The sequence below is a fragment of the Colias philodice genome, chromosome 18 (assembly GCF_061535455.1).
Source record: "Colias philodice isolate Cphi_HAF_F1 chromosome 18, ilColPhil1 Martin Lab GWU primary, whole genome shotgun sequence".
Taxonomy (NCBI): Eukaryota; Metazoa; Arthropoda; class Insecta; order Lepidoptera; family Pieridae; genus Colias; species Colias philodice.
Window position 1 is genome coordinate 9,333,385 of NC_143103.1, and position 27,722 is coordinate 9,361,106.

The 27,722-nt window shown below is 34.2% G+C and overlaps 5 protein-coding genes across 6 annotated transcripts in view; 2 read left to right on the forward strand and 3 right to left on the reverse strand.

Moving 5' to 3' along the window:
• The window catches only part of Hrd3 (HMG-coA reductase degradation 3), a 215,875-nt gene that overhangs the window by 168,578 nt on the left and 19,575 nt on the right, over positions 1 to 27,722 (reverse strand). The gene's annotated exons all lie outside the window — the stretch shown is intronic.
• On the reverse strand, positions 73 to 6,084 carry IFT46 (intraflagellar transport 46). The gene is made up of 7 exons (XM_089706560.1): positions 5,735 to 6,084; positions 4,470 to 4,581; positions 4,035 to 4,212; positions 2,731 to 2,894; positions 1,233 to 1,336; positions 675 to 787; positions 73 to 370 (listed from the first exon to the last, which is right to left on the reverse strand). The coding sequence occupies exons 1-7, from the start codon at positions 5,990 to 5,992 to the stop codon at positions 109 to 111; spliced, it is 1,191 nt and encodes a 396-aa protein (XP_089562686.1). The 5' UTR covers positions 5,993 to 6,084; the 3' UTR covers positions 73 to 108.
• On the reverse strand, positions 9,980 to 16,192 carry LOC149480686 (uncharacterized). Its single transcript, XM_089706797.1, has one exon. It carries the CDS (start codon positions 15,825 to 15,827, stop codon positions 10,347 to 10,349), a length of 5,481 nt encoding a protein of 1,826 aa, XP_089562923.1. The 5' UTR covers positions 15,828 to 16,192; the 3' UTR covers positions 9,980 to 10,346.
• Positions 16,744 to 17,830, forward strand: Mocs2A (Molybdenum cofactor synthesis 2A). The gene is made up of 2 exons (XM_089706737.1): positions 16,744 to 16,867; positions 17,556 to 17,830. Exon 2 carries the CDS (start codon positions 17,564 to 17,566, stop codon positions 17,828 to 17,830), a length of 267 nt encoding a protein of 88 aa, XP_089562863.1. The 5' UTR covers positions 16,744 to 16,867; positions 17,556 to 17,563.
• On the forward strand, positions 17,864 to 27,404 carry Mocs2B (Molybdenum cofactor synthesis 2B). Of its 2 annotated transcripts, none has more exons than XM_089706724.1 (6): positions 17,864 to 17,996; positions 18,491 to 18,606; positions 21,009 to 21,184; positions 25,637 to 25,882; positions 26,651 to 26,874; positions 27,265 to 27,404. In XM_089706724.1, the coding sequence occupies exons 1-6, from the start codon at positions 17,868 to 17,870 to the stop codon at positions 27,376 to 27,378; spliced, it is 1,005 nt and encodes a 334-aa protein (XP_089562850.1). In that variant the 5' UTR covers positions 17,864 to 17,867; the 3' UTR covers positions 27,379 to 27,404. The 2 variants fall into 2 exon arrangements, with proteins under 2 accessions (XP_089562850.1, XP_089562849.1); XM_089706723.1 differs by having other exon boundaries at positions 25,631 to 25,882; positions 27,265 to 27,397.

Sequence of the window (27,722 nt, forward strand, 5' to 3'; positions counted from 1 at the left end):
AATGTACATACATACATTAACACTACACTTCTTTGAAAAGGGGACTTAACTTAAAATGAAAAGACATTTACAGTGCATGTAGTTATTTATTTTTTTACATCAATAATATTATCCCTTTTCTTCTTTCATCCTATCCGCGTATAACTGCGAATTTTTCACAGCTGAATACAGACTAAACAGCAAATGCAGCGCTTGTATTCTGTCATTCAAAGTGTCACCGATGACGGGAATGTCAAACACGGCACAGATTAAATCTACGTATTCTGACAGCGAGCAGTCGAGCGTGGAAGGCGGGAAACCGACATCGTTTAGCGTTTCTTCCATTGTCTCTGGCCATTCTTCCATTAGGCTGTCTATGTCTGGCATTTTTCTGTAAATTAAATATTAATAATTAGTGATTAAATTGAGAAAATTAATCTGAGGTATCAAATTCCTGAAAGTAACTAGCCAGATGTCTAATAGATAATAATATAATAAAGCAAGAGTTTGTTTATTTGGACGAGCTTATCTCAAAAACGACTGGTTCGAATTATAAATTATTTTTGTCATCAACGAGAAACGTTGCGAACGTGGAATGTGTTGAAAAACATGTTATTTCTTTCAAATATGTTTGCGTGAAAAACATGTTATTTCTTTCAGTTATGGCAAGGTTATTTATATTTAAAAAAATATACGCAGTATAAGTGACGGTGGGTGCCGGTTTTGACATGTGCAGCTCACTGACATCCTTGATCCAGCGCTCGATCGCTTTTGGGTTCTTCTCTGCGTTATCTATCTTCTTGGTTAACTGAAATATTAATAAAATGTTTCATATACATACATCTGATCTTTTATTTCTACCTATTATTATAAATGCGAAAGTTTGTGAGCATGGATGTGTATGTGTAAGTTTGTTACTCTTTCACGCAAATACTACTGAATCGATTACAATGAAATTTAGCACACATATAGAGGGTAACTTGGATTAACACATAGGATAAGTTTTATCTCGGAAATCCCACGGGAACGGGAACTATGCGGGTTTTTCTTTGAAAACGCGGGCGGAAAGCTAGTTATATTATAGAGTGATGTATCGTTTGTTGGCTAGAGAGTAGAGATACTCAAAACAATTGAATCGATTTTAAAACAACTTGAACAAGCTGTAGACTGTAATATTATTTGTATCTAGTGTACCATTCAACCCAAACGCCCGTGGCACAACGCTAGTCATATAAAATAAATAAAACAATTACCACAGTAGACTTAGCGCTCGATGTTTTCGATATGGCACGTAGTTGCAAGTGTAACAACGCCGATTCGCTTTGCTCAGCCGACGGCTCATCTAGTATCGTTAAACCTAAAAAAAAACAGGAATTAAACCCAGATTTCCACATAGCTGTACGATGTCCTATTTGGATTTAAAACACAGTTATTGTTGCATTCAAGGTTCAAGCTATATTTAAACTGAGTTTACGATTTAGGCGTTGATGCCAATGACTTTTGTTTCAAACTTTTCAACTGGAAACCCGTACCAAACCACATAGCTTAGATTTTTAAACTAGCTTGCTAACATATTAAAATATGAACGTTAATCATGGATTCGATTGTTCATAGATCCATCTAAAATGTCTCATAGGTATATAAACAGTAATTATCTAAATTCTAAACATAAGTTATTAATATTTTAATATGAATTTATCAGCTATTTCGAAACTATGTTTACCAACGCGTACGCATGTTAGTTTTATTTATAAATAACAGAAGACAGTTATAGTTCAAGAACATATTTGATAGATCTTGCAGTCAAATAAGATTAATAGCATTAGACATCTGTTTGCCGCCAATTTATTGCAGTTTAATTTTGACAGCTGCTTTTTTTAATTCTTTTTTGTAGATAGACGCTATAGTTTGTAGATTGTTCTTGAATTTTAAGAAGATATAATTATAATATTTTATATGTAGTTATTAATCTGCCAAATAAACACATTTTGGCTTTCAAAGGATAGAGTACATTATACTCAATTAATATATGTACCTACCTATCTCTAGAGAATGTACGATAAGAGAAGATGCAAATTTAGAGCATGATGTCACAGACAAAATATGACGTTAATTATATTTACATTGTTTTCACTTCACAGCAAATTCAATGTTTATGTTGCTAATTTCAAGATAAGATTTGGCTGAACGAACTAACTAGCACTCGATGTATTTTTAAATATAGGTCAGAATTATAATTAATGGAGCGTCACAATTCAAGTGCATGCGTTAAAAATTATAGTATCGAAATTCGAATATATTTTTGCATTTCGAAATAGAAATGTCGATGAATTAAGCGGTCAAGCGGACCAAGGTTAGGGAAAAAAGATAAATTTACTGATTTTGCGTTGGAAAGTCCGGTCAAAAATACTTGGTTTCATTTATTAATTAGCTGACAAATGAGAGCACATCCGATAACATTTACCTTATCTTAATAAATTCGATCCCTATACATATAAAGCTTACATTAAATAAAAAGACGAGATAAGCTCTACCTACTGGTATATGCCGAAACTAATTACCTATTGACTATCATACAAACAAAACTAACACAAATTATCAATAAACCGCTTGCTCAGCTTCACTTTTATAAAAGCGTCTGCGTCGCCTACAGCGGGCACGTACTCCGGCATGAAGGCTTGCGACTTCAACTTTATCTTTTGCTCTATGTATCTAGTGTAAATATGTAACTATAATGTAAACAGAACTTACCCAAATTATCAATAAACTCAAGCGCCTGCTCAGCGAGGGTTGCCCGCGGCCCGCACGCCGGGGCCGTCACTTTTATGAACGCATCCGCGTCGCCAACGGCAGGCACGTACTCCGGCACGAAGGGTTGTAGCTTGAACTCGATGTCGATCTTTTGCGGCGTGTATCTAGTGGGTTTAGTTTTGTTTAAATATAGGTAAATCATACAATCCAACAGGAAATTGTCATATGCTGAAAGAAAAAGCTTTTTTGCTCTTTTGAAGAAAGCTTTTAGCCTCCTAGACATAAAATAAAATAAAATGAGAGCCCATGTGCTTTGCCCATGTGGTAATCACAATAATTATACTTAAACTACATCTAATCTCATTCAACTCCCTCTAGTCCAGATTAACCCTTTTAGAATACAAATTAAGAGAAAGCGAAAAAATATTACATAGCATTTTTTATTTTTAACTACTTTATAACCTGATAGGTACATTTTTCAATGCAATAGAAACACATTTCTTATGCATCCTATGGATATTCTGGCGTCGCCCATAAATAGCCATTTGGTATCTTCAGTAGTAACATAATATCTGCTTATAGATCGTCATAAACTTCAAACCAAAACTAAGAATGCCAACACTTCTTAAAAGTTTTTTTTGTCTTCGTGGAGAGTCTAAAAACTTACCTATTAATAGATATATTTACATATTTTTTTTTAAATGTCATATTGTTCGTAACTTTCGAATATTTAATTTTAAAGTAACCGTTTATCATCGTTTCATTTGATTATTTATTTTAATATCTACCTATTTAATATTTATTTATCTAGTAATATTTTAATATGAAACATAATCAAACTTTCAATGCAGACGGCCATTTATTAATTAATTCAATATTAGCTAACTACCGAACGTTGAAAGTTAATACGTACCTATCTTTTAATTCAACCAAACAAGTGAACTCATAAGCATAAAATCAAGGAATAGTTAATAGTGTAATTGTTTCGCATTGAATAAATTTAAACCAGCTTTTCTCAAATAAAGACGACACTTCACACAACTTGCACGCTTTCACCGCATTAAAATGTAGAAATCTCATTGTTGCTTTCATATACATAGGTATCACATATAAATATTATAGTCATCATGACACAGATGCTGCTTAAAGAATTGCAAACTAAAATCGAAACTTATACATACATTGATATTCATTCATTTTATTTACTAGCATCAGAATGTTTTAACTTTTAATTAGAAAGAGCAAAAATTTCACAAAAATCAAAGGAAAGTCGACAAAATATTTCCATATATTGTTCCACTCACTTCATAATATACTGGAATATATTCTCCATTTCCGGGGGCACCTTAAGGTCTGCAAACTGCTTGGGATCATAAGCTCCCTCTGCTGGTATCACCACGCCGCGTTTCTTGCCACTCCCTGCTGTTGGCAGCACTGGGTCTGGTCTTGTCAAATCTGCCTCTATATCTCCGGAATCTGTTTCTAAAAAAAATACGTATTATTAAAGCCTAGAAATGCTTGATGGTAAATTATAATAGAAAATGTCCTGTTTGATCGCCAGTAGCAACCTACATAATATTATGAGAAATGTATTCTATTGTAGCCACAAATAAGATCAGATAACATGGTTAAATTTAAAACCTATACGGTAGCATTATTTGCGGTGAATTTTGTTAAATACGTGGACAGTAATACAATATCTTAATAGAATTTAAAGCAGAATAGTAGAGAATACTAACCAGAATTGGAAGAATCATGGCGTCTGCTCGACTGCCTGGACATCTCGGTAGATTCTTTGGTTTGCATCGCGTCCTCCTTTAAATCTGAATGCTTAGACTTTCTGTCAGGGGACTGTAAATATAAAAATAAAATATTTTTTTGTTTTTCCAATCCTCTCTACGTTTAATTTGGTTTATTTCATACAAACAGCATAACTAATTCACCTATAGTGAAGTCCCGTGTCCCCGTAGTGGGGTAAGGGGCAGATGCATTATTCATACATCTGTTTCACTGATCGATTTTCTTTAGGGACAAGTAGGTGATCAGCCTTCTGTGTCCTGCCAGACCGAGACATTTTTTTTTCTTCGTCTCCACCGGGAATCGAACCCAGGACCCCTCGGTGCTACGATCACGCGTCAACCACTGTACCTAGGAGGCGGTCAATAGGCGGTCAATTCACCTATAGTTAGATATAAATATAAAAGTTACGTAAAATATATTTAAAACGATTCTTACAAAAAAGGCTGAGACCTAATTATACATTTGAAACAACATATTTTTTAAAGCAAGAAATAAACATTTATTTATTTGCCCCTATTGATACCAGAGTAACTAGGTATTCAAATATAAATAATTCACGAAAAACATAACATATCCATCGCGATCTGTCGATCTAAGATTGCAGAGTCATAGTCAATTTTGTAGTAATTAATACTATCTATAGCAAAATTACATTAACAATCTCTCTAACCACTTCCGTAAACAAATATAGAGGCTACTTTTACTGGTAGGTATTTAATACAAACAATTGTGGAGAAATTGTAACTAGAGCGTGAATGATTATTCAGAGTATGTGTGGGCCACCATTGTCATACGATACCCACGTCTCTTGGTCAAATGTAGTTAACCAATTTGCGAAACGACTTTTAAATATAATTTATTAGGCTAATTATAATTGTCTAATATGATCGAGCCGTTCAAGATAAAAACTGTAGCCATATAGATATTAGGTATATACCTACGGTCAAATTTTGCTATAAGGCTAGGTACGTTTTCACGTCTAAACCAAACCATGGATTTCTAGTACCTAATTGGATGTATAAACCTTTAGGTACAGTACATAAGGTAAAGGTTACCTAAGTATATACTAAATCAATAATTTCAAGAGATATTCTAGTCTAGACTCTAGTGGAAATAAATTTAAGTTCAATGCACTCTTTACTTTGAATAGCTTAATTAATACATGTAAGAAACGAAAAATAAAGCATAATATTATTAATTGTACCAGATCCTCCTCCGAAAAATTCTCAAATTTGTCCGGACTGGAATCGCTTTCGGAATCCGAGTCGAAATCGTGGCGAGCGGTGTGCCGCACGGGCGGGTTGAATTTGGACATTTCCTCAAGTCCCTCCTCAGAGCTAGGGCTATCTATCTCTGTGCCGTTCACCTCCACCGTCTCGTCGTACATTTGTTGGATGTCATTACAACCCTTCAAGTCTGGCGAGAATGACAGCGTTTGGCAGTGTTTGCTGCTGGTCGCCATGGCAACCGTGGCGCGGGAGACACGGAGCGCCTTGCTGATGGTTTATAAATGATACGAAAAGAGTATGGCTAGAATCTGCAGGGTTTCGGGGGCTGGTACGATGCTACACCATTTGTGCATGACATGTGATTTGGTGTCGCACATAATGATCGTTAACGCCACGCCCTTTTTCTATTGCATTTTGGTTGAAAATCCTATGAATCGTGCAAAGTATACGAGAGAATATGATACACTGTACTTATTTATACTGATCGTACTTTTGAAAACAATCTTTTTCTATTTTTATAATAAAAGTAGCCTAAATCAATCCCTATAACATTATAATATAATATGAAGCTAACGTAATCTTATCAAAATCGATCCAGCCGTTGCGCAGTTAGTTTAGCTGTGAGAAAAAAAACGCATGGGTGACAAGAAGACGATCACAAGTTCTTATGACATTAAAAATAGCCATATAAATTTAATTTACCTATTAAAATAATAAATAGAAAATATGTTCTTCGAACACAAATAGGTAACTAGGTACCTATGAGATCAATTATTATTGATGAAAAGACTGTATCATTTACGCTTGATCAGTCGAGTAGGACGGATTCTTTGTTCTACAATGATAATATATGTTCTAGGTATATACATTTATATTACTGCTAATAACCTACATGAGGTTGTATCTAGTTTTAGCCGGATAAAGTTAGATATGAGTTATTGGTGGTAAAACTTAAGGGGGGTTAGGCGGTCAGCGAAAATTCAGCTATTCGGGCCTGAGGTAAGGAGTGAGGGGGTCCGCGTTTAGTATGGAATCAACGTGCTCGAAACTAAAAATCGTAAGCGCCATTCACATTTTTATCAAAAAGTGAATTAAAATATCTAGTATTTTCTAAATCTAAAACAGTCACGAAATCGAGAAGGTAAATACCTATGTATTTGTGATTTTATACGAATTATTATCGTAAAATACGGTTGTAATGAGCATTTATATGATATTTTAGAGGTAACTTCAGGATTTTTTTTTATCGAGCAAAATTTTTCCAATCGTGTTTTGGAAACAGTCATCCCATCACACATACGTTCTGTAATACATATTAGAAATTTCAGTGCGAAAAAACTTCAATATTTTCAGTTATAGCTCATAGAAAACAGTCCATTTTTCCGTCTTCACCTACTAAGGGCCCTTAAAGGTATCTCTTTGAATTCAGCTAGCGCTAGTTTTTAGTTTATTTATGATTTTTAATTACATATTTGAACCGCTTCGAAGAATCGAAATGTTTTGTTTTTCGGAAGACCAACAAAAAAATGTTGTGTGGTTTTATGAAACCACGGTAAAAGTGAAACTGTTCGAAAATTAATATCAACCTTTTAATAACAACGTAAAATTTTGTTTATACATTGTGCCTCGCTCATACCTTTCACCGTTATAATCTCAATATTATTTATTGCGCTTCTGAGTTCAACCGAAGCATGATTCATGCAACTTCACTGAAATATCGATACCATTATAAAATACCTTTCAAAATATATAGGTACTAGTGGTCCGCCCCGGCTTCTCCCGTGGTACATATTTCGCAATAAAAGGTAGCCTATGTTCTTTCTCAGAGTCTAAAGATTGTCTGTGCCAAATTTCATCAAAATCGGTCCAGTAGTTTATGCGTGAAAACCATACATACAAACCTTTCCTCTTTATAATATGTATTAGTATAGATAAACCTTATGAGATGTCCCATGTTCGCTTGTGCATGGACCAATGCATATCTCGCCTTTCAATGAATGATTTTCTATATTACTAAAGGTACACCAACTATCACACTGGGAATCGAACCCGCATCTTGCTCTAACCACTGTACCAGAGGTCGCTTTCTTACTATAATTTGACACGTAATTATCTTATCCATCTATATATTGTGTAAAAAAAATCGAAGCATTAGAAACCACCTAGTTAATTAAATCCCTTTTTTAAATATTTATTTCAGTATTACCTCAAAGTGGATTAGCTGATTGGATGAAAAGTTGTATGCACGTACCTACCTACCTACGTACCAAATGCCTCAAATTAGTCATTCATAATAATTTTAAATGTAAAATCTATACTAATATTATAAAGCTGAAGAGTTTGTTTGTTTGAACGCACTAATCTCGGGAACTACTGATCCGATTTAAAAAATTCTTTCGGTGTTAGATAGCCCATTTTTCGAGGAAGGTTATAGGCTATATTTCATCACGCTACGGGTAACAGGAGTGGAGCCACGAGGGTGAAACCGCGCGGAGCAGCTAGTCAAGAATATTCTTTGCGTGTGTGCTCGTTATCTAATTGTGCTCAAATAAACGTACAAATTGAACATGATGGTATATTATGTATGTATGTTATGAATGAATAATTGACCAAGTTATAAATATTACACTGTATTTGTTTTAAGTAAGCATTATAACATTAAGCAACTAAATAATTAACTAGTTCTTATTTCAATAATTATTATTGTATTATATTTTACCTAAAATGGAATTTATAGTGATCAATAGCGATTATTAACAAAAGATCATCTATAGAAAAATATATTTCATTAGAACAATAATTCTTAAGCCAAACTACAAATAGAAAACTGAAAGCAAAGATTTTGTGTATCTTTAAGGGCATCGAACCCGCGTCATAAAGCTATATTCGACAATTTAAAAGAAAGCGTCCAGTTAATATTTATTTTTATACCATTGAAAACCTCAGAACTATTTCTAAACAAGTCAAAATTTAAATAGTTTGTAAACACGAACAGACGATCTTCCACTGCACTTTGTAAAAATAAAACAACAGTTAAAAGGTCACTGACTTTAATAGCTCAAATATATCTAATTACATCATAATATAATACAAAAATAGTTCACTCAGATATTCTGTATTTAACTAAAATAACATGAACATGCAAAAATATGGTCATTTTTTCGTCTTCACATTATTCTACGGCCTTATTCTATAAATATTCATTCCTGACAAAATTATCTTTAAGAGAAATTGTAGTTACATAATACTATCTTTATAAAAATTTCTTTTGAATTTTCCTTTACAAATATTGTGAAAATAAAAGAAGTTTAATGTTATACACATTTTTGATTTGATAATTTCAAGATCTGCAAAATTATCGTTTACACACACAGCTAGAAAGAAGTAACATTTTGTAATACAATTATTAAAACGTTAAATGTAATTAATTATGCATATTTCAATTGTTATCATACTAATAGAATAAGAACCAAACATAATATTTTATTTTTTAAGAACATTTATAATGGCAACATTTGAATAGTTCACAAATTGTCTAAAAAGTACTATGGAAAATATGAGACCCTAAATACAACACGTTTAAACTATTACATATCTAAAAAAATATTTATCAATACAAAAACTGTCCAAAAATATTTTTATAGACTACAGGCCCATGTTGAAAAAATTATGGGTCATTTGACCCACCACCTGACCTATCTAGAATGATATAAGAGCATAAAATAATAAGATTTAGCACTATGACGTCACTCGTAAGCTGTCCACCTGAGTGCAGGTGAGAATTCGAAAGTTCAGGTAGAGATTTTCTCCCCTTGTCTCCATGATTTTTGTACGGCGTTGCGGAATAATGGCTTAAAAGCAGTATAGAAATAGTATGACACAGATGCCGTACAAAAATGGTGGTCCACAAAGTCGGAATTTATTTTTATTTTTCGACAGTTGCCGGTGTAAATTTGGTCATTTGATTTTGTACGGCATCTATGTCATACTATTTCTATACTACTTTTAATCAATTATTCCGCAACGCCGTACAAAAATCATGGAGACAAGGGGAGAAAATCTCTACCTGAACCTTCGAATTCTCATCTGCACTCAGGTGGACAGCTTACAAGTGACGTCATAGTGCTGAATCTTATTATTTTATGCTCTTATATCATTCTAGATAGGTCAGGTGGTGGGTCAAATGACCCATAATTTTTTCAACACGGGCCTGTAGTCTACATTACATTATTTATGTTTTAATAAATTAAAAATATTGTTAATGTCACTATTTTACTATCAAGAGCAAACATTACAAATTTTCGACATAGGCGCATTATGACCGGCATAACTCTCTCGTCTTGATATAAAAAAATTCTAAGTGATAATATTCCCGATAAAACTAGACAGATAACAACTACAATTACATATTTTTAGTCCAAGTATCACAAAAACAGTCTTTATTCGAGTATACGGCGAATTTGGCACATTCGGGAGCATCAAACTTAATGCAACTTATCATTGTGATAAGTACACAAGTTACCGCGTTACACGTCTGGATCGTGAAGATTTTATTGCGTAGCTATCTAGACTTCGCCTAATTATAGTTCAGCCGACTTTATTGATGAGCTCATCGCAAATGGCAGTCAACTCTTCGTTCGCCTTAGTTTTTTGCGCGAGGGTTTCCTCCAGCGACGTGATGTGCAAATCTTTCCTCTTTATCATTGCATTCAATTTCAATACCTCGGCTTCGTGCGCCTTGTTCATTTTTTCTAATTCTGTATTAGCGTGATTCAATTTCGATGTAGCGTGTTGTTTAAGTAGCTCATAATTGTTCTGCATTTTGACTAAATTCTCTTCAAATTCCTTAATGGATTTTTTACAAGTGTCTTCATTTGCTTTGAGGCTAAATATTATCTGTTTACTCTTTTCGTACTTGCTGTGTAAGTCGTTAAACGATACTTCCAAGCTCGCAAGATGCTTGCTTTGTTCGTCGCGATCTCTTATCAGTTTCATTCGTTCTTCAGCATTTCGTCTTTTATCTTGTTCCAATTCAGCGACCAAACTTGCTATAGTTCTCTCATACTCTTCCACAACGGTCGACATAGTTTTATTAACTTTAATCTTATCTGCTAATTTTTCGTTTAAATCTGTTATCTTTCTTAATCTATCTTGACTCTCAGTTTCTAAAGACCTCACTTGTGACTCCATGACTGACAATCTTTCTTTTAGTTCCTTGCTTTCAGCCCGTAAAGTTTGTACGTGTATTTCTTTTTCAGCCAACATCTCTCTTAGTTGAATAAGAGCCGAATCAGTGTGATGTTGTTCGGCACTGACTTGCGGCATTGATGTATCGTGGTTAAGTAAGGGAGAATTCCCATTCCCACTAAGAGAGAGAAGACGGTCAATAACGGTCATAGCTGGAGATGTGAATGTTAATGATTGTCTATTTATTTTTGGTGGTGTAGCAGCTTTCCTTGGTGAAATTATTGAATTAACTGCAGGATTCACAACCATTGTAGGTTTAGATACATTCATATTTATATCATCAGCAGTATCAGGAGCCGGTGGAGCTCTGCTGGATATGCCAGCATTTAAATCATTTGTCAGTAAGTTGTTATCTATGTGTTGTGTCTTTTTCTTCGGCGTACTAACTCGTTTTGGCGCCTTATTTAAAGCTGCGAGTATGCCATCTGAGGATACTCTCTTTGCAAACAAAGGATCGAACTTAAGGAATAAGCTTTCCTTTCCACTGTCTGCAACAACATTACTAGTATTTTGGTTTAATAGAAACTCAAATGCCTGTGCATCAATGAATATCTCTGCATTATCCCCATTGTCTTCACTTGTTTGAGGAGGAAAATCGTCGAAGCCAATCATGTCATCTCTTTCACTATCAGGAAGTATATCTGTATCCTTCTCAAAGTCAGCAAGATCTTCTGCTTCAAGGAAAGGTCCTTCAATGGTGTCTTCATCTTCTGTGTGAATTTCTTTAACAGTAGCATCTTTTTCGTTTGTATGTTTTGATGAAGTTGTAATATTACTTATATCGGACGAATTTATATTGGCAGTTAAGTTGGCATCCTCATCACCAGTAGATATTTTGATCTCTGTGCTATTGTGATTATCAAAGGTTGCGGTTTTATCATGCACAAAACTAATACTTTCGGGAGTAGGAGAGACACATATCTTTGATCTTGTGGCAAATGGATTAAAGTTTTTATCATCGATTTCAGGTATATTGAATACATTTTTATTGTTCCTCTCAACAGATATTTGTGTGCTATTGTTACAATGTTCATTGTCAACATCATTTTTTAAGTTATTGGCTTCTTCTGTGCTTATGACATTATTTAATTTATTAACATCTAGTACATGTGCGTCGGGTGTACTTTCTAAATCATTTACTTTACCCATTATATTGCTACAGTCACTTGGCTTATCTTCCTTCGACAAATCATTGTTAGAAACAAATTTCTCTTCTTCAATATCATTTTTCTTTGTTGTGACCGTACCTGCAAATGTAGAATTAAAGGCCTTTTTAGGAGCTCGATTTCTTGGCATAGGTTGTGATTTTCTTCTATTTTGATTTGTTTTCTTCACTGTAGTTTTAACAGTACGATTATCGTTATCAATGGGTTTAAATGTTTCATTCATTTTATTTTCAGGTGGTGGTGACTGTCTAATTTTTGTTTTAGTTGCAAATGGATCATCCATGTCATCAAAATTAAAGTTGTAACCTTTTGAACTAATCACTGGAGAGCCAGGAGGAGAAGATACAATTTTACATTTAGTTTCAAATGGATTTATTTCTTTGCATTCATTTATATTATCAACTTCCATGTCAGTTTCTAATTCATGAGGATCGTTTGCAGGTGGTTCAATTAACTCTTTTTTATTTTCTTGACCCAATGGAATAAAAGCATTGTTAATAATTGGTTCTTGATTAGCTTCATTAGTTGTGCTAACATCGGCGTTGCTAGTGTTATTTTGTGCATTCTCTTGTGAAGTTATTTTAGAGATACAATCATTTTGAGGTAGAACTACATTTTCAATAGCTAAATCATTGTGCCCTGTTTCTGTTATTTTATTAGGGTCATCTTCACTATCCACTTTAAGTGTTGCATTACAAATTTCAGGATTAGCATCAGAAGAACTGGTTGTCTCTATGTTTTCAATTTTTACTTCTATTTCATTACTATCCACTACTTCAGGTAAAATTTCTGGTTCAATAGGTATTTCTAAAGCATGCAGGGTTTTTAAATTATCAATATTGTTCTGTGATATGGTAGATTCAACATTACTATCTCCTTCAATATTTAGTGACTCTTGTATTATAGTTTTATTTACTGGCAAATCAGAAAATTGCATTTCTGTTTCTTCATCATTTGTATTTGCTTTATTTGTAATTTCAATTTCATTGTTCAAACTAGGCATATTTTCATCATCAAAAGGCAGAGGAATGTCTGATGGTCTTGAATCAAGTACATGTGAATCTACTTGGGATAGTGTAGTATTTTCCGCATTACTTGTGTTAACACAATTAACATCTGTACATTTGGTTTCAATAGTAAAGTTTTCTGAATTAATTTCCACTGTTTTGTCATTTACATTTCCATTGTCTACTGGTATTGTTAAAGAAACATTGTTTCCTAATTGATTTTCTTCTTCAAACTCATTTGGTACATTACAATTTACATTATGACTACTTGTTTCTGTATCAGAGCATATAGTTTTGGCTGGATCATTAATAGCTTCACTTTGAATATTATTATCACCTTCTACTACTACTTCAGTAATATTCTCCACATGTGTTTGAATATCAGGTGTGTGGATAGGTAAACTTGGTGTTATATCTACCTTTTCTTCATTACTCAATGTGGGTACACATTCTGATTTATTAGTAAGAATTAGAGCTTCATCAATATTCTGATCTGTATTTTGCTCAATGTCTTCATGTTTGGGAATTTCACTTGTTTCTTTAAATTTGTAAAGTTCATCAACAGAATTATTTGCTACATTAGTTGTTTGAAGTTCTGTGATATTTTGTAAAGCTAATTCATTACTTATCATATTAGCATGCAAATCATCCACACTTTCCCTAGAATTCAACTCCATTCTTGAATCGGTTTTTATATCATTTGTTGTTTCATTTGAAATATAATTTTCATCTCCATGTAAGGATTGTTCACATATATAATCAGTTTTTTCCAATTCAGTAGGTATTGTTTTTTCAATTGTTTCATCAACACATACTTTATGTGAAACACCTTCTTCACCTATTTGAGTATCTGACATGTTTTTAGTTTGTGAACTTTCATTAATGTCTGGTGATGTTGAATTCAATAATTTAGAGCTGGCTTCAATGTTGACAGTTTCGTCAAGTTTTAATCCCTCTGGAATGATGTCCTCCATTTTGATATTTTCTACCAAATTAGTAGTTTCATTGGCATTTATTTCAACCTGAGTATCAGACAAGATTTTAGATTGGTCTGAGTTAACTTCATGGTGTTCATTTTCTACAATGGACATGTTTATATTACTTTGATTGCAAATACCATTACTTTCATGCTTATTATTAACATTTTTAATAAGATTATCTTCCACACACTTTGCATCACTGCTGATTTCATTAAGTTCATGTATAACAGCAGACCAATTTTGTTCACATTGAAGATTATCTTTATTCAAGGAAGTGTTACTAATTGAATTAATAGGTGTCTCTAATAAAATTTCTTCTTCAGCTTTATTTTTGTTATCAACATTTTCTACAATATCTGGTACCACATCTTCCAATTTAGTATTAGTTTCTAGATTATTGGTCAAATTCAGTTTGTTGTCTTCAGCAACTGTTTGAACTCCTGATATAGTACATTCAATTGGTAGATCAATAGTCTTATGACCAAGTGACTCAATTTGAGGTTCTTCTGGTTTTGTTTCAGTATACTCATTTTCGACAATAGACATATTTATATCATCCTGAATGCTACCAACATTAGCATTGATTACATCTGCTTTTACTGCAAGGTCATCTTCATTCTTTGTAAATGTAGTTTCACAGTCCTGGAACTCACTATCAGACTCAATGGTATTGTTTGCTTCGCACTTTATATTTTTAACAGATTCATTTATAGCCGACTCATTTATAGATATATCCATGTACTCAACAGTGGTGTTAACATTATCTTTTTTCAATTCTTGTACAGCCTTAGTTTCAATTGGTAATGTTGGTAAGAAAAGTTTGTGTATTGGAATTTTTTCTTCTTTGAATATTATGGTTGAGTCATCTCTCCACTGCAGTTCACGTTCTAAATCATCTTTGAATGTCACACTGTCTTTAAGAGGACTGCCACTTTTTATTGCACTGTTTTTACTTCTTATCGGAGTGGAAGCTAATACAATTTGTGTTTTAGTATCTTTAACTGGTACTTCAGAGAAAGTTTCATCTTTTCTTTCAACATTTGTCTCATCATGTGGCGGTATAGGACTTTGAGACGATCTAAACATGCTGAATACACTTTTCAATCCACGGAGTATAGGTGAACCACCATCATGCTTGGGTATTTCTTTTGTGGGAGTAGTCGCTTCTGGAGTATGTGTTAAAGATGATGATGTACTAGGTAATGACAAGTTATCATCTAAATCTTGAGGTGTTGTTATTGTTACTGTCACATTATTTTTAGCATTGTCCAGGGACCGTCTTATCGAAGAGTTTCTATTCAAATCAGTAAATTGATCGGTCGATATTGACTGTAATGGTAGAGACTTTGGCGACTTCAATATGCTTTCTGAGTTTGTTATTGTTGAATTCAATGACCTAGTTAGATTTTGATTGTTTGTCAACACATCTTCAACAGAACTAATATTCCTGTTATCTAAACAATTAGCCGTATAACTCTTAGACATAGGTGATGAAGCTGGGGTCACTTGGTACCTTAGTTTCATGTTGAATTCAGACACATCCAATTCTTCAAACCCCTTTTCAGCACACGACACTCTCGGAAGGGCATTGTTGTGTTGGTACGAGTTCTCCTTATCATCGAAATCACTTTCTATGCAGTCCAAGTCCATTGGCTCCACGTGAGCCATTTTTATTGACAACTATTTACCACAGCACTTCAAAATATGTCCAATTCTTTTTATATTCAAGTCTTTGGAGTAATATCCTATTTACCGTAATCGCACTTCACAAATCACATCATTCACATATCAATCCAATGTTTACTATCGGCGTTTCACTTTGATTTCTAAAATATCTTTATAGAGAGAATAAAGTTTGTATGTCACATAAAAACAAAAATGTCGGAACACGCAACTCACTCTGAAAGTCTATTTTTAACTTTTTTGTACTGAAAGTAGTGCGACGTTCATTTTACATAACGCGCGCGCCCGAGGGAATCTTGCCAAAAAGCGGTTAAGCTTAAACACAACAACATCGCCGTTTCAAAACCGTTTGAAATTTTTTAGTAGCTGTTGTCAATGTCAGACATCATTCTTGCCATAAATAAAATTAATAAAAAGGCTATTTCACATTCTGTTTGAATTCTGCAAGACTTGTGCAAATTAATGACACTATCTACAAACTTCATATTCCTCTATTATTGTATCTTTATTTGACATATTTTCGTTAATAAATTAGGTACCTACTACTATAATTGTTTAATTAATATAATTAAGTATTTATTTATGTTTTTACTTCACCCTGGAAAAATATATTATAATAATCGACCAATTTTGAAAAACATAAAATTTTAACATGTAGGTAGGTTTCTACGAGAAAATTAAAAGTACAGATTATAGAATTGTAAAAGTCGAGTTGTAAAAGAGATTGTAATGATATCATTATGTAATTACAATCTAGCAACCCTTACGAATTAACCAATAGCTCGGTCAGAAATTGTGTCATCTGTCAGTCTGTCAGTTCAGCGTACGGCTTACCGTTGACAGTGGTTGTCGGTTGACTGCAAAGAGTACTATAATAATACGGTTGACTGGTTGTTGTCTATTGACAGAAAAGCGATGACAATTGACAGTCTTGATATTCAAAATTTAACCTGCAATTGAAAATAAATTGAAAGTTATTGTAGGTCATTATAGGCTCAGTTCATGAACGTATAAAATTATTCCAGGTAAGTAATTCTCTATATAATTAATTAATGGTTCACGCAATTTTTTTTGCACCTTTATATACATTCCTTTTCACATGTCATAAAAAAATAATGTTATTTCTATTTTAACTTAAAAATTAACATATTTTATTACTGATAACTATTGAAAATATTATAAATTGGAATATTTAGTAAAAAAATTGATTTCATTTTATGATAAACCTCTAAAGCTGACGTAAAAGTTGTAAGAAATAAGTATTGTTAAAAATATTCTTATTTATTAATTATTACTAGAGGTCCGCCCCGGCTTCGCCCGTGGTACATATTTCGCAATAAAAGGTAGCCTATGTCCTTTCTCGGGTATCAAAATATCTCCATACCAAATTTCATGCAAATTGGTTCAGTAGTTAATAGGCGTGATTGAGTAACAGACAGACAGACAGAGTTACTTTCGCATTTATAATATTAGTATGGATGATGTGTTTTTTTTTGTGTGATTACAACTTGTTAGCTCCTATATGCTTATGAAAACCGGTTTATGTTTTTATTAATTGTCTTGTGCAATATATTGTGTAAGTGTATTATACTTTATTGATGCTAAAGATAACCTTAACTAATAATAAAATATATTTATCTATCATTAAATCGTTATCAGTAAACTACAAAAATTTATATATTTATTATATTTATAAAACTTTTATTTTAATAGGATGAATTATGGAAATTGAGCGTGGAGTAACAGTTAAATTGCTTTTCTTTGCAAAATCGAAAGAATTAGCCGGAACACGAGAAGCGAGAATAACGCTCCCCCAAAAAATAACCTACAAGCAATTATTGGATATAATCGCTGCAAATTATAACTTGGAAACAATAAAACATAATATTTTACTAGCAAAGAATGAAGAAGTGTGTTCCGATAACATTGATATTGATATAAAAGAATTTGATAGCATTGCTGTTATACCACCACTTAGTGGGGGTTAGAAGGAATATAGGAACAAATTTAAGTTTAAGTAGAAGAATGGATCACTTAAAACTAACAGTGGATAAGCTGAGCGTGGATGAAATAACTGAATTGGTTGTGCATGATAGTTGCGGTGCAGTGTCCCTGTTTGTGGGGACAACTAGAGATAATTTCGAGGATAAAAAGGTTGGTGACTTTAGTATTACATAGAATATCAAAATTTTTGTCATATCTGTGCCCTTTGATAACCTTAGGTTTGTTATCTAATGTAAAGTGTAAGGTTTTTTGTGGATTTGATAATGTGCATCATATTGGTTCTAATTTGTTTGTAAAGTTGTTTATTTTATGTGATCTATTTAAAAACGATACATTTTGCGTAATATTTGTTGAGTAAATCATTTATATATGTATGTTACAAAATAGTCCATCTCTAAACAGAAAAATATATAAACCAAAATACAAAACTACATATTTGCAAAGTCAGATTCAACTACCCATTAAAAAATAACCTTTCCCTCTCTCTTCTATATTTTTAATGCCATAAACCAAATTAGTTTACTTTTTATGCACACTGCATTAAAACACAAACCGAGCTCTATTTCATATTAGAATATTCTGTTTTCAATATTTACATTTTACTTGTGTAACTTAACTTTCACTTAGCATGCTTATGCTTACAGGTATTAAGGTTAGAATATGAGGCCTATGAACCTATGGCCTTGAAAGCTATGAAGAGTATCTGTGAGGAAGCGAGGACCAAGTGGCCAGCGATCCATGGCATTGCTATGTATCATAGGTGAGAGACATTTTTCTACACTAATATTATAAAGAGGAAAACTTTGTTTGTTTTTTTTATTGTAATGAATAGGCTCATAAACTACTGGACCGATTTTAAAAATTCTTTCACCATTCGAAAGCTACATTATCCACGAGTAACATAGGCTAGGTTTTATCCCGGAAATCCCACGGGAACGGGAACTATGGGGGTTTTTCTTTGAAAACGCGGGCGAAGCCGCAGGCGGAAAGCTAGTATTATATAAAGATCTTAAATTATATTTGCAAGTAATGAAAGTGCTATAAGTACTGCGAAAGTGTTAAACTGCTATTGATAAAATTGTGTAATGTGTATGGTGTAATGTTTACTTAAAGTTATATTTTATAACTAGCTGTGCTGCGCGGTTTCACCCGCATTGCTCCACTCCTATTGATCTAAGCGTGATGATAAATAGCCTATAGCCTTCCGCGATACATGAGCTATCAAACACCGAAAGAATTTTTCAAATCGGAGCAGTAGTTCCAGTATTAGTATAGATTATATAAAATAATTGGAGTTTTTGTGAGCTTACAAATCTTAAGGCATGTCATCATTTTTGAAGTAGGTAAATTACAAACATAAGCAACAAATAGTATTATTATAGTCACATGAAATTTGTTTCTAATTGAAATTAAAGAGGATTAATTTTAGATATGAATGAAGGGTTCAGTAAAATTAGTGCAAACACTTGTACTAAATTATCTGTTTTAATTGAACTGGTATTCAAGTGATACACTTGAAAATATAATAATGTTTATTAGGGCATCCAGTTATGAACGATATTGCGTTATGAAATAATGTTTATTAATGAACTGTAATACATATTTACAGACATTACAATGAATCAATCAATTTGTTGCATAATAGAAACATTGTAAATATGTAGCTGGAAAAAATTTGTTTAATCTTTTCGAATTGATATTGATAAAATAATATTTTGTATCAGTCTATATCTTATCTACGCTTATATTATAAAGAGGAAATTTCGTTTGTTTGTCTACAGTCTACACGAATATTCTAGAGACGAAAGATTTGCGATGCTATGTTAATTTTATGCTAATTTTAGATATGCCAATTTTTTATATCAATAAAAAAATCTACGCAACCTTTCCATCGACGATGTAAGCGTTAACCACTGAGCAACAACCGCTCCAAAAACCTTTTTATTTAACTAAAAATATAACGTACTAGCGGTCCGCCCCGGCTTCGCCTGTGGTACATATTTCGCAATAAAAGGTAGCCTATGTTCTTTCTCAGGGTCTAAAGATTGTCTGTGCCAAATTTCATCAAAATCGGTTGAGAGGTTTAAGCAGGAAAGCGTAACAGACAGAGTTACTTTCGCATTTATAATATTAAGTAGGGATGTACTATAATAAATAAAAAAATTCATTGCCAAAACTTCTAGCGAAGTTAATACACAAATTAAATATTAAATTACGTCATCTTATATATAAAAATGAATCGCAAAATGTGTTGGTAAGCGCATAACTCGAGAACGGCTGAACCGATTTCGATAATTCTTTTTTTATTATATTCCTTGAAGTACGAGGATGGTTTTTATGAAGAGAAAACGTAAATATGTACCACGGGCGAAGCCGGGGCAGACCGCTAGTTGATAAATAAACATGTCTGTTTATTGATGTCAATTCTTATCGTGTCCCACAGCTCGAATTGTTTTGACCTTGTGTCTCTCGAATATATAATAGACGCTTATCTGACCTTATACTGCTACAATGTATTGTAACATAATTTGTATGTGAAAACATATTGATGAAGCATAATTTATGGTAGATCATTGGTTAATGAGATTCGCTCAATTTCCCGCTATAATAGAGCACTTTTTTAAGTATTTTTTTAATGATTTCAATTTTGTAACAAAATTGTGTTGTTCTCTTCTGTATACCACTGCTTAAAATAAAATTGAAGGTTAAAGCTGTGTTTGTCATCATGTTATAAAAGGGATAGCCACACATTTTTCAAGCATTTACAAGCATAATATGAATCCTTACACCATAGCTAGTCGTTGATAGCTGTATCTAATCTGTGACCATAGCCAGTTTTACACGCTTTATATTAGCTTCACCTGTATGTTTGTTTGTAACCGACTTCTTTGGGCGCGATTTTGACCCACTTTAAACGGCCAGATTTCGTTCAAACTTTGTAGATTTATTGAGGACCGATGACAATACACTAATTTGATAAAATTTTCTATTTTTTAGTTCGGTTTTCTATAAAAAGCGTGTTTTTTAGTTTTTTTAAACTATTATTATTATTATTTCCAGACAAATTGTGCATATTCATAATTTTTATGATATTTAATTAAATATATTTCATATTATTAGTTATTAAAAACTTGTTAATTGTTGTTCGCTTGTTAATTTCAGACTCGGCAACGTACCCTGCCGGGAAGCATCCGTAGTGATAGCGGTAAGCAGTCCCCACAGAAGGGACTCGCTAGACGCAGTCGCCCACTGTATTGAGAGCCTTAAAGCGAATGTACCGATTTGGAAAAAGGAGGTCTATGAAGGCAGTGAAGCGGTCTGGAAAGAAAACGTTGAATGTGCGTGGTCCTCTAAGCGGACACAAAAGGCTTAGAGTAGCATGCTTTTTTAGGGTTCCGTAGCCAAAATGGCAAAAACGGAACCCTTATAGTTTCGTCATGTCCGTCTGTCCGTCTGTCCGTCTGTCCGTCTGTCACAGCCGATTTACTCGGAAACTATAAGTACTACAGTGATGAAATTTGATGGGAATATGTGTTGTATAAACCGCTACAAAAATATGACACTAAATAGTAAAAAAAAGAATTGGGGGTGGGGCCCCCCATACATGTAACTGAGGGATGAAATTTTTTTTTTCGATGTACATACCCGTGTGGGGTATCAATGGAAAGGTCTTTTAAAATGATATAAAGTTTTCTAAAAAACATTTTTCTTAAAGTGAACGGTTTTTGAGATATCAGCTCTCAAAGTCGTAAAAAGTATGTCCCCCCCCCTCTATTTTTATAACTACGGGGTATAAAATTCTAAAAAAAATAGAGGTGATGCATGCTAATTAACTCTTTCAACGATTTTTGGTTTGATCAAAGTATCTCTTATAGTTTTTGAGATAGGTTGATTTAACTGTAATTTATTATATTTGCTGCTACGGAACCCTTTGTGCGCGAGCCCGACTCGCACTTGGCCGGTTTTTTAGTGCAATGTGTAGTCGCGTTTTTTTTATGAGTTGCTTTTTTAAGTGTAACTTAAGAATGTACCTACTTACTTTTTTTGAACAAAATAGCTTTTTAAATATTATATTTGAACAAAGTGGATTTTTTTATCCAATTATCTGTTTTAATGAATTTTAAAGTAGTAATAAATATATATATTTGTTATTTACATAAAAATGGATATAAAACGTTCGTAAAAGTGATAACAAGTGATCAAAATTATAGAAATAACAATTGAGTGCCTACTTAATTGTAACTGGTGCAATAAATTATTGTTGATAAGTTAGGCAGGTTTTATTTAATATTATATTATTTTTATTTAAAATGAGCTCGAAGTAATAAGTTGTTATTGAAAGAGATACTCTTTCTGTGTTTGTTAATTTATATACTTTACTGTGGCTATCTCATAGCTGTGTTGTATAATATTTATCGCGTATATAAAAGCATGCATGGTCGTAAAGCCTAATCCAAGTTCTGTTTATCTCCCCGCCTATTCTTCGTCTAATTAATAAAAGAAAAATGAAAAAGGTCCACAAAAATAGTAAGTTTTCACAGCGGCTGCACATCCTCTCCTTAAAAGTGCACCTCTCCAATATTCGAGGTCTGCACTCTAATCTCGATGCAGTCCACCACCATCTTGAGACTGAAAAGCCTCACTTACTATTTCTCACGGAGACTCAAATCAAGTGTCCAGCTGACGCGACATATCTCTTGTATCCTGGATACACTCTTGAACATAACTTCCACCCCAAGGCAGGTACATGTGTATATGTTCGCGATGACATTTGCGTATTACGTCTCGGTCACCTTGAGGAACCCAGTTTCTCTGTCTTATGGACTCTCGTGGATACAGGCTGTGAAAAAATTGTGTATGCATGTGTTTACCGATCGCATAGCGGAAACTCGGAGACAACTCGACTTTTCAATTACCTTTGTGAAGCGGTTGACCACTCACAGACCCTTTACCCGTTAGCTCAACTTGTCGTTCTCGGGGATTTTAATGCGTGTCACGCAGATTGGTTGTTCCCATTCCAGAAGACGGACCACGCTGGAAAAGAGGCATTTAATTTTGCAACATCCTTCAACCTTTTCCAGTTAGTCAATGAAGCTACTCGGGTCCCGGATATTGAAAATCATTCTGCTAATTGCCTTGACCTTATTCTGACACCGGATCCAGATCGATATTCGGTTACGGTTTCCGCTCCACTGGGATCATCCGACCACTGTCTGGTGAAATCCGTGTCGACATTTACTCCTCCAGATACTACCTTAAGAGGAAGAAGAAGACTTTGGCGATATAAATTAGCGGATTGGGACGAGATGCGCCACTTCTTTGCATCTTATCCATGGCGGCAAGTTTGTTTCTCTTCCACCGACCCGTCAAAAGTTGCAGACGATGTTGCTGATGTTATCCGGCAAGGAATGGAATATTATATTCCATTCTCTGATATTTCCGATGTCAACAAAGCAAGACCGTGGTTTAACAAAGAATGTAGGCATGCAGAACTTGCTAAACAGAACGCCTTTAAATCATGGGTCGATGCTCGGTTCCACAAATTACCGGATGTTGGTGCTAGAAAGAGATCATTCAATAGAGCTGCCAAGTTATGCAAAAAAGTGCTGAAGAGAGCTCGATATGATCATATCCGACGAACAGGTGAAAAGCTGGCAAGCTACCCGCCTGGCAGTAAAGCTTTCTGGTCCTTAGCGAAAGCTATAGAGTGTAACTTTTCTCGCCCTTCACTGCCACCACTCTTGAAACCTGACGGTGATTTGGCTCATACAGCAAAAGAGAAGGCTGATCTTCTGGCGTCACTCTTTGCCAATAATTCACGTCTCGATAATACGAACGCTAGTCCACCTACCATACCCCACTGCGGTTCCTTTATGTCCAAAGTTCGTATTACCCATAAAGATGTTTTAAAAATAATGATAAATCTTGACGTGAATAAAGCCAGCGGACCTGACGGAATTCCTGGATTGGTTCTCAAGACCTGTGCACCCGAGTTGTCTCCCATTCTGACACGCCTATTTCGCCTTTCTCTTTCTTCTGGAATCGTACCTAGAGCTTGGAAGCTTGCCAACGTACAGCCTGTACCAAAAAAGGGAAGTCGTGCTGACCCTACAAACTACCGTCCGATCTCAATCACGTCCATAATCTGTAAGATTATGGAGCGTGCATTGAACAATCAATTGCTCGCATACCTAGAGGCCAATGATCTTTTGAGTGATCGCCAATATGGTTTTCGCCCAAAGAGATCAACTGGGGATCTCCTAGTGCACGCGACTCACTTATGGGGAGAGGCTATTGAGAACCATGGTGAAGCATTAGCAGTATCATTGGATATCTCGAAGGCTTTTGACAAAGTTTGGCATAATTCTCTTATAAGCAAGCTTCCTTCTTACGGTTTACCTCCACTCCTCACAGCTTGGATAGCCGACTTCTTGAGAGAAAGATCCATTCGAGTAGTTATTGATGGCTGCTCGTCTGATCAATTGGCCATTAATGCCGGTGTACCTCAGGGGTCTGTCCTCTCTGCAACTCTCTTCTTGATACACATAAATGATCTACTTCAATCAAACATCTTCGGGTATGCAGATGATTGCACCATTGTAGAGAGGTACCTATCTAATGCTCGTTCGACAGGAGACATGATTCGAATGGAAAGGGAGGCCATGATTCAGCGGGTGAATCTGACACTACAAAACGTATCTCAATGGGGAGAAGCGAATTTAGTCAGATTCAATGCTGCAAAAACCCAGGCTTGTCTTTTTTCAGCCAAAAAGATTCCTCTCACCTTGACTCCCAGTTTCCAAGGAGTGGCGATAGAATTGGCGGACCACTTGGAGATGCTAGGCGTTTCTTTATCGCCAAATCTCAACTTCGGGCGGTTCATAGTGTCCAAAGCACAACTTGCAGCCAAAAAACTTGGCATACTATCTAAGGTGCGGCAGTATTTCACATCTCAACAGCTTTTAAATCTTTACCAAGCGCAAGTTAGATCTTGTGTGGAATACTGCTGCCACCTGTGGGCAGGCACTGCCAAATGCCACCTTGATGTTTTGGAAGCGATGGAAAGACGTGCCAAAAGAATTATAGGCGACGATAACTTAACTAAAAACCGCCTTCAGAGTCTTACACATCGCCGAAGAGTTGCCAGTCTTTCGGTTTTCTATCGCTTACACTTCGGCGAATGCGCCACTGAATTGCACAGCATCATCCCTGCTTCCCCTTTTTTTCAACGAACATCCAGGCGCACTGCAGGTTACCATCCTTACTTGGTGGAAATGCCGACTGCTCGCACTTCACGCTTTGCGTCGTCATTCTTAGTGCGAACCGCCAAAGAGTGGAACTCCCTGCCAGCGTCTGTCTTTCCGGAGAACTACAATATGGGTTCCTTCAAGAGGCGAATAAATAGGCATTTTCTAGGTAGACATGATTTACCACCATAGACCGCGTCACCGCTTTCCATCAGGTGGGACTGTGGTCAAATGTCTACCTATCCGAATTAAAAAAAAAAAAAAAAAAAAAATGCCTTAAAATTATATGTATTTTAGGCAGTTTCCTTTATTCTATGTTTTTTCCTTTATTAGAGCAAGTTAAATAATATGTTTATACATTATATTCGGTTTAATAGACTATTTTTATAAATATTTTATTTAGTCATAAATATTATAGTTATAGAAACCTGGTTTGTGGGTAGTTATAAGTGTTGAAGTACATTTTGAAATAAATATATTTTGTTTTCAAACAATTTTTTATTTACCTGTTCTATAATTTCCACGCCTGATTTTCAGGTGCAGGCGTTAAAAAGGAATATCCTCAGTGTGTAGAAATAGATAAAAACTTAGTACAAGTGACTGTATCTAATGAGGAAATACAAAAACGTATACAGAATTTTATTGAAAGAAAGAGAGCGCAAGTGAATAAAAGTAACATACACGACTTTATACCGGGAATAGGTGAGAGTGAGATGGAAGATACGGAGACGTGTGCGAGAGTGAGAACGCAGTTTGTGAAACGGAAAGACTCGAAAGGGCATTTGAAAAGTGAGTAGAGTTATAAGTATAGTATTATCTGTAGTATAGCTGTTACAATATATACGAATACTAGCGACCCGCCCGCGGCTTCGCCCGCTAGTTTAAACCCAATAAATGATATACAAATAACAAAACCTTCTTCGCGAACCACTCTTATCTATTAAAAAAAGCTGCGTCAAAATCCGTTGCGTAGTTTTAAAGATTTAAGCATACATAGGGACAGCGAAAGCGACTTTGTTTTATACTATGTAGTGATGGTACCTACATTAATTGCGCACTAATTTAAATTTACTAGAAATCACCAGTTTTATCAGGTGGTAAATAATGAAATCATAAGAACAGTTTTGAAAATACTTTCAATAAATGAGTAACAACTATACAAACATTTAATTTCAATAGATGATGTAAATTTTCCAGAAGTACTGTAAACATATTCAAGGTTAAATTAATTTTATTGTGTTAAAAATATTTACCTATCAATGTAATAAATAGGTATTTTTGTATCAAATGATTTTCTTCTATTATATTTAAATAAAATTCATTAATATTGCCAACCTCAATTTTACAAAATAGGAATTGTAGAAAATATAATATTACTTCTTTCAACGGATTTTACTAATATTTTGAAGGTTGAAATTTAAAAAAAATAGGGTATGTCTGTATGAACACACCCAAAACAAATGCTTCATAATAAAATACACATCGAAGCCATTATTTTGTTTTGTATTTTTTATAATTGTTACCTGTATAAATAAATGTTTTCTTTCTTATTTCCAGTCCGAAAAGTCTACAACGAGTGGGGTCCACAAACGGTCCCCACTCCTCCCCCTATGGAAAGTAAACCGGACTACCTCCCCCCCTCTATATCTGAACGCGTGCTAGCGATCGAGTCGTATCTCCATACTACACCAGTGTCGAAAGATATCTATCAAAGATTAAAGGAAATGGAGGACAAAATTGCGTATTTGCAATCGGTGTCCCCGGAGTATGCGCAGTTTTGGGTAAGATGTTTTAAATAATATTATGTATCGACCAATACATGCAACTATTATTATTAACTATATAAATATCAAACTTATTAGCGATTATTTAGAAGTTCTGTAAAAATGTTTATAAGTAGATCTGAATTCTGAATTACTTCATAGAAACAAGTACAAAGAAGAATATTTTTTGTTATAACAGAAGTCGTATTTGTTAGATTTATACTTAGATACACAACGCATTCATTTTCAAATTTAAAGTTGTCAAGGTATTCAAATCGGGTAAGCAGTTTCAGCTATAAGCCGAAAAGACAGACAAGATTCATTTATACTGTTAATTCATTTCATATAATTTAAACAGTTTGGTAAAACTATCCATTTTTAAAATTTTGTATATTTTTTTAATTTCAGAAGAAAAATAAGGAATCCGAAGATATTAAGCAAGAATATTCAACTGACTACACATACTCTGCAGACGACATCGATAAGAAAATTGAATTACTCGAAATGCAAGGAGTTATGTAAAAGAAGATAACCTATTTAAGATTGTAGCTTCTAACATTTTTTAAAGTAGTAACCGGTTTTCGATTAGAATTTTGAGTCAACTAAATAATTCGGAAACTTTGTACTTCTATCCTCCTGAATTAACTAGTATAGATTTATATTTTTCATAAGTTTGCTTATGTTTATAAAAATACTAGTGGTCCGCCCCGGCTTCGCCCGTGGTACATATTTCGCAATAAAAGGTACCCTATGTCCTTTCTCGGGTATCAAAATATCTCCATACCAAATTTCATGCAAATTGGTTAAGTAGTTTAGGCGTGATTGAGTAACAGACAGACAGACAGACAGAGTTACTTTCGCATTTA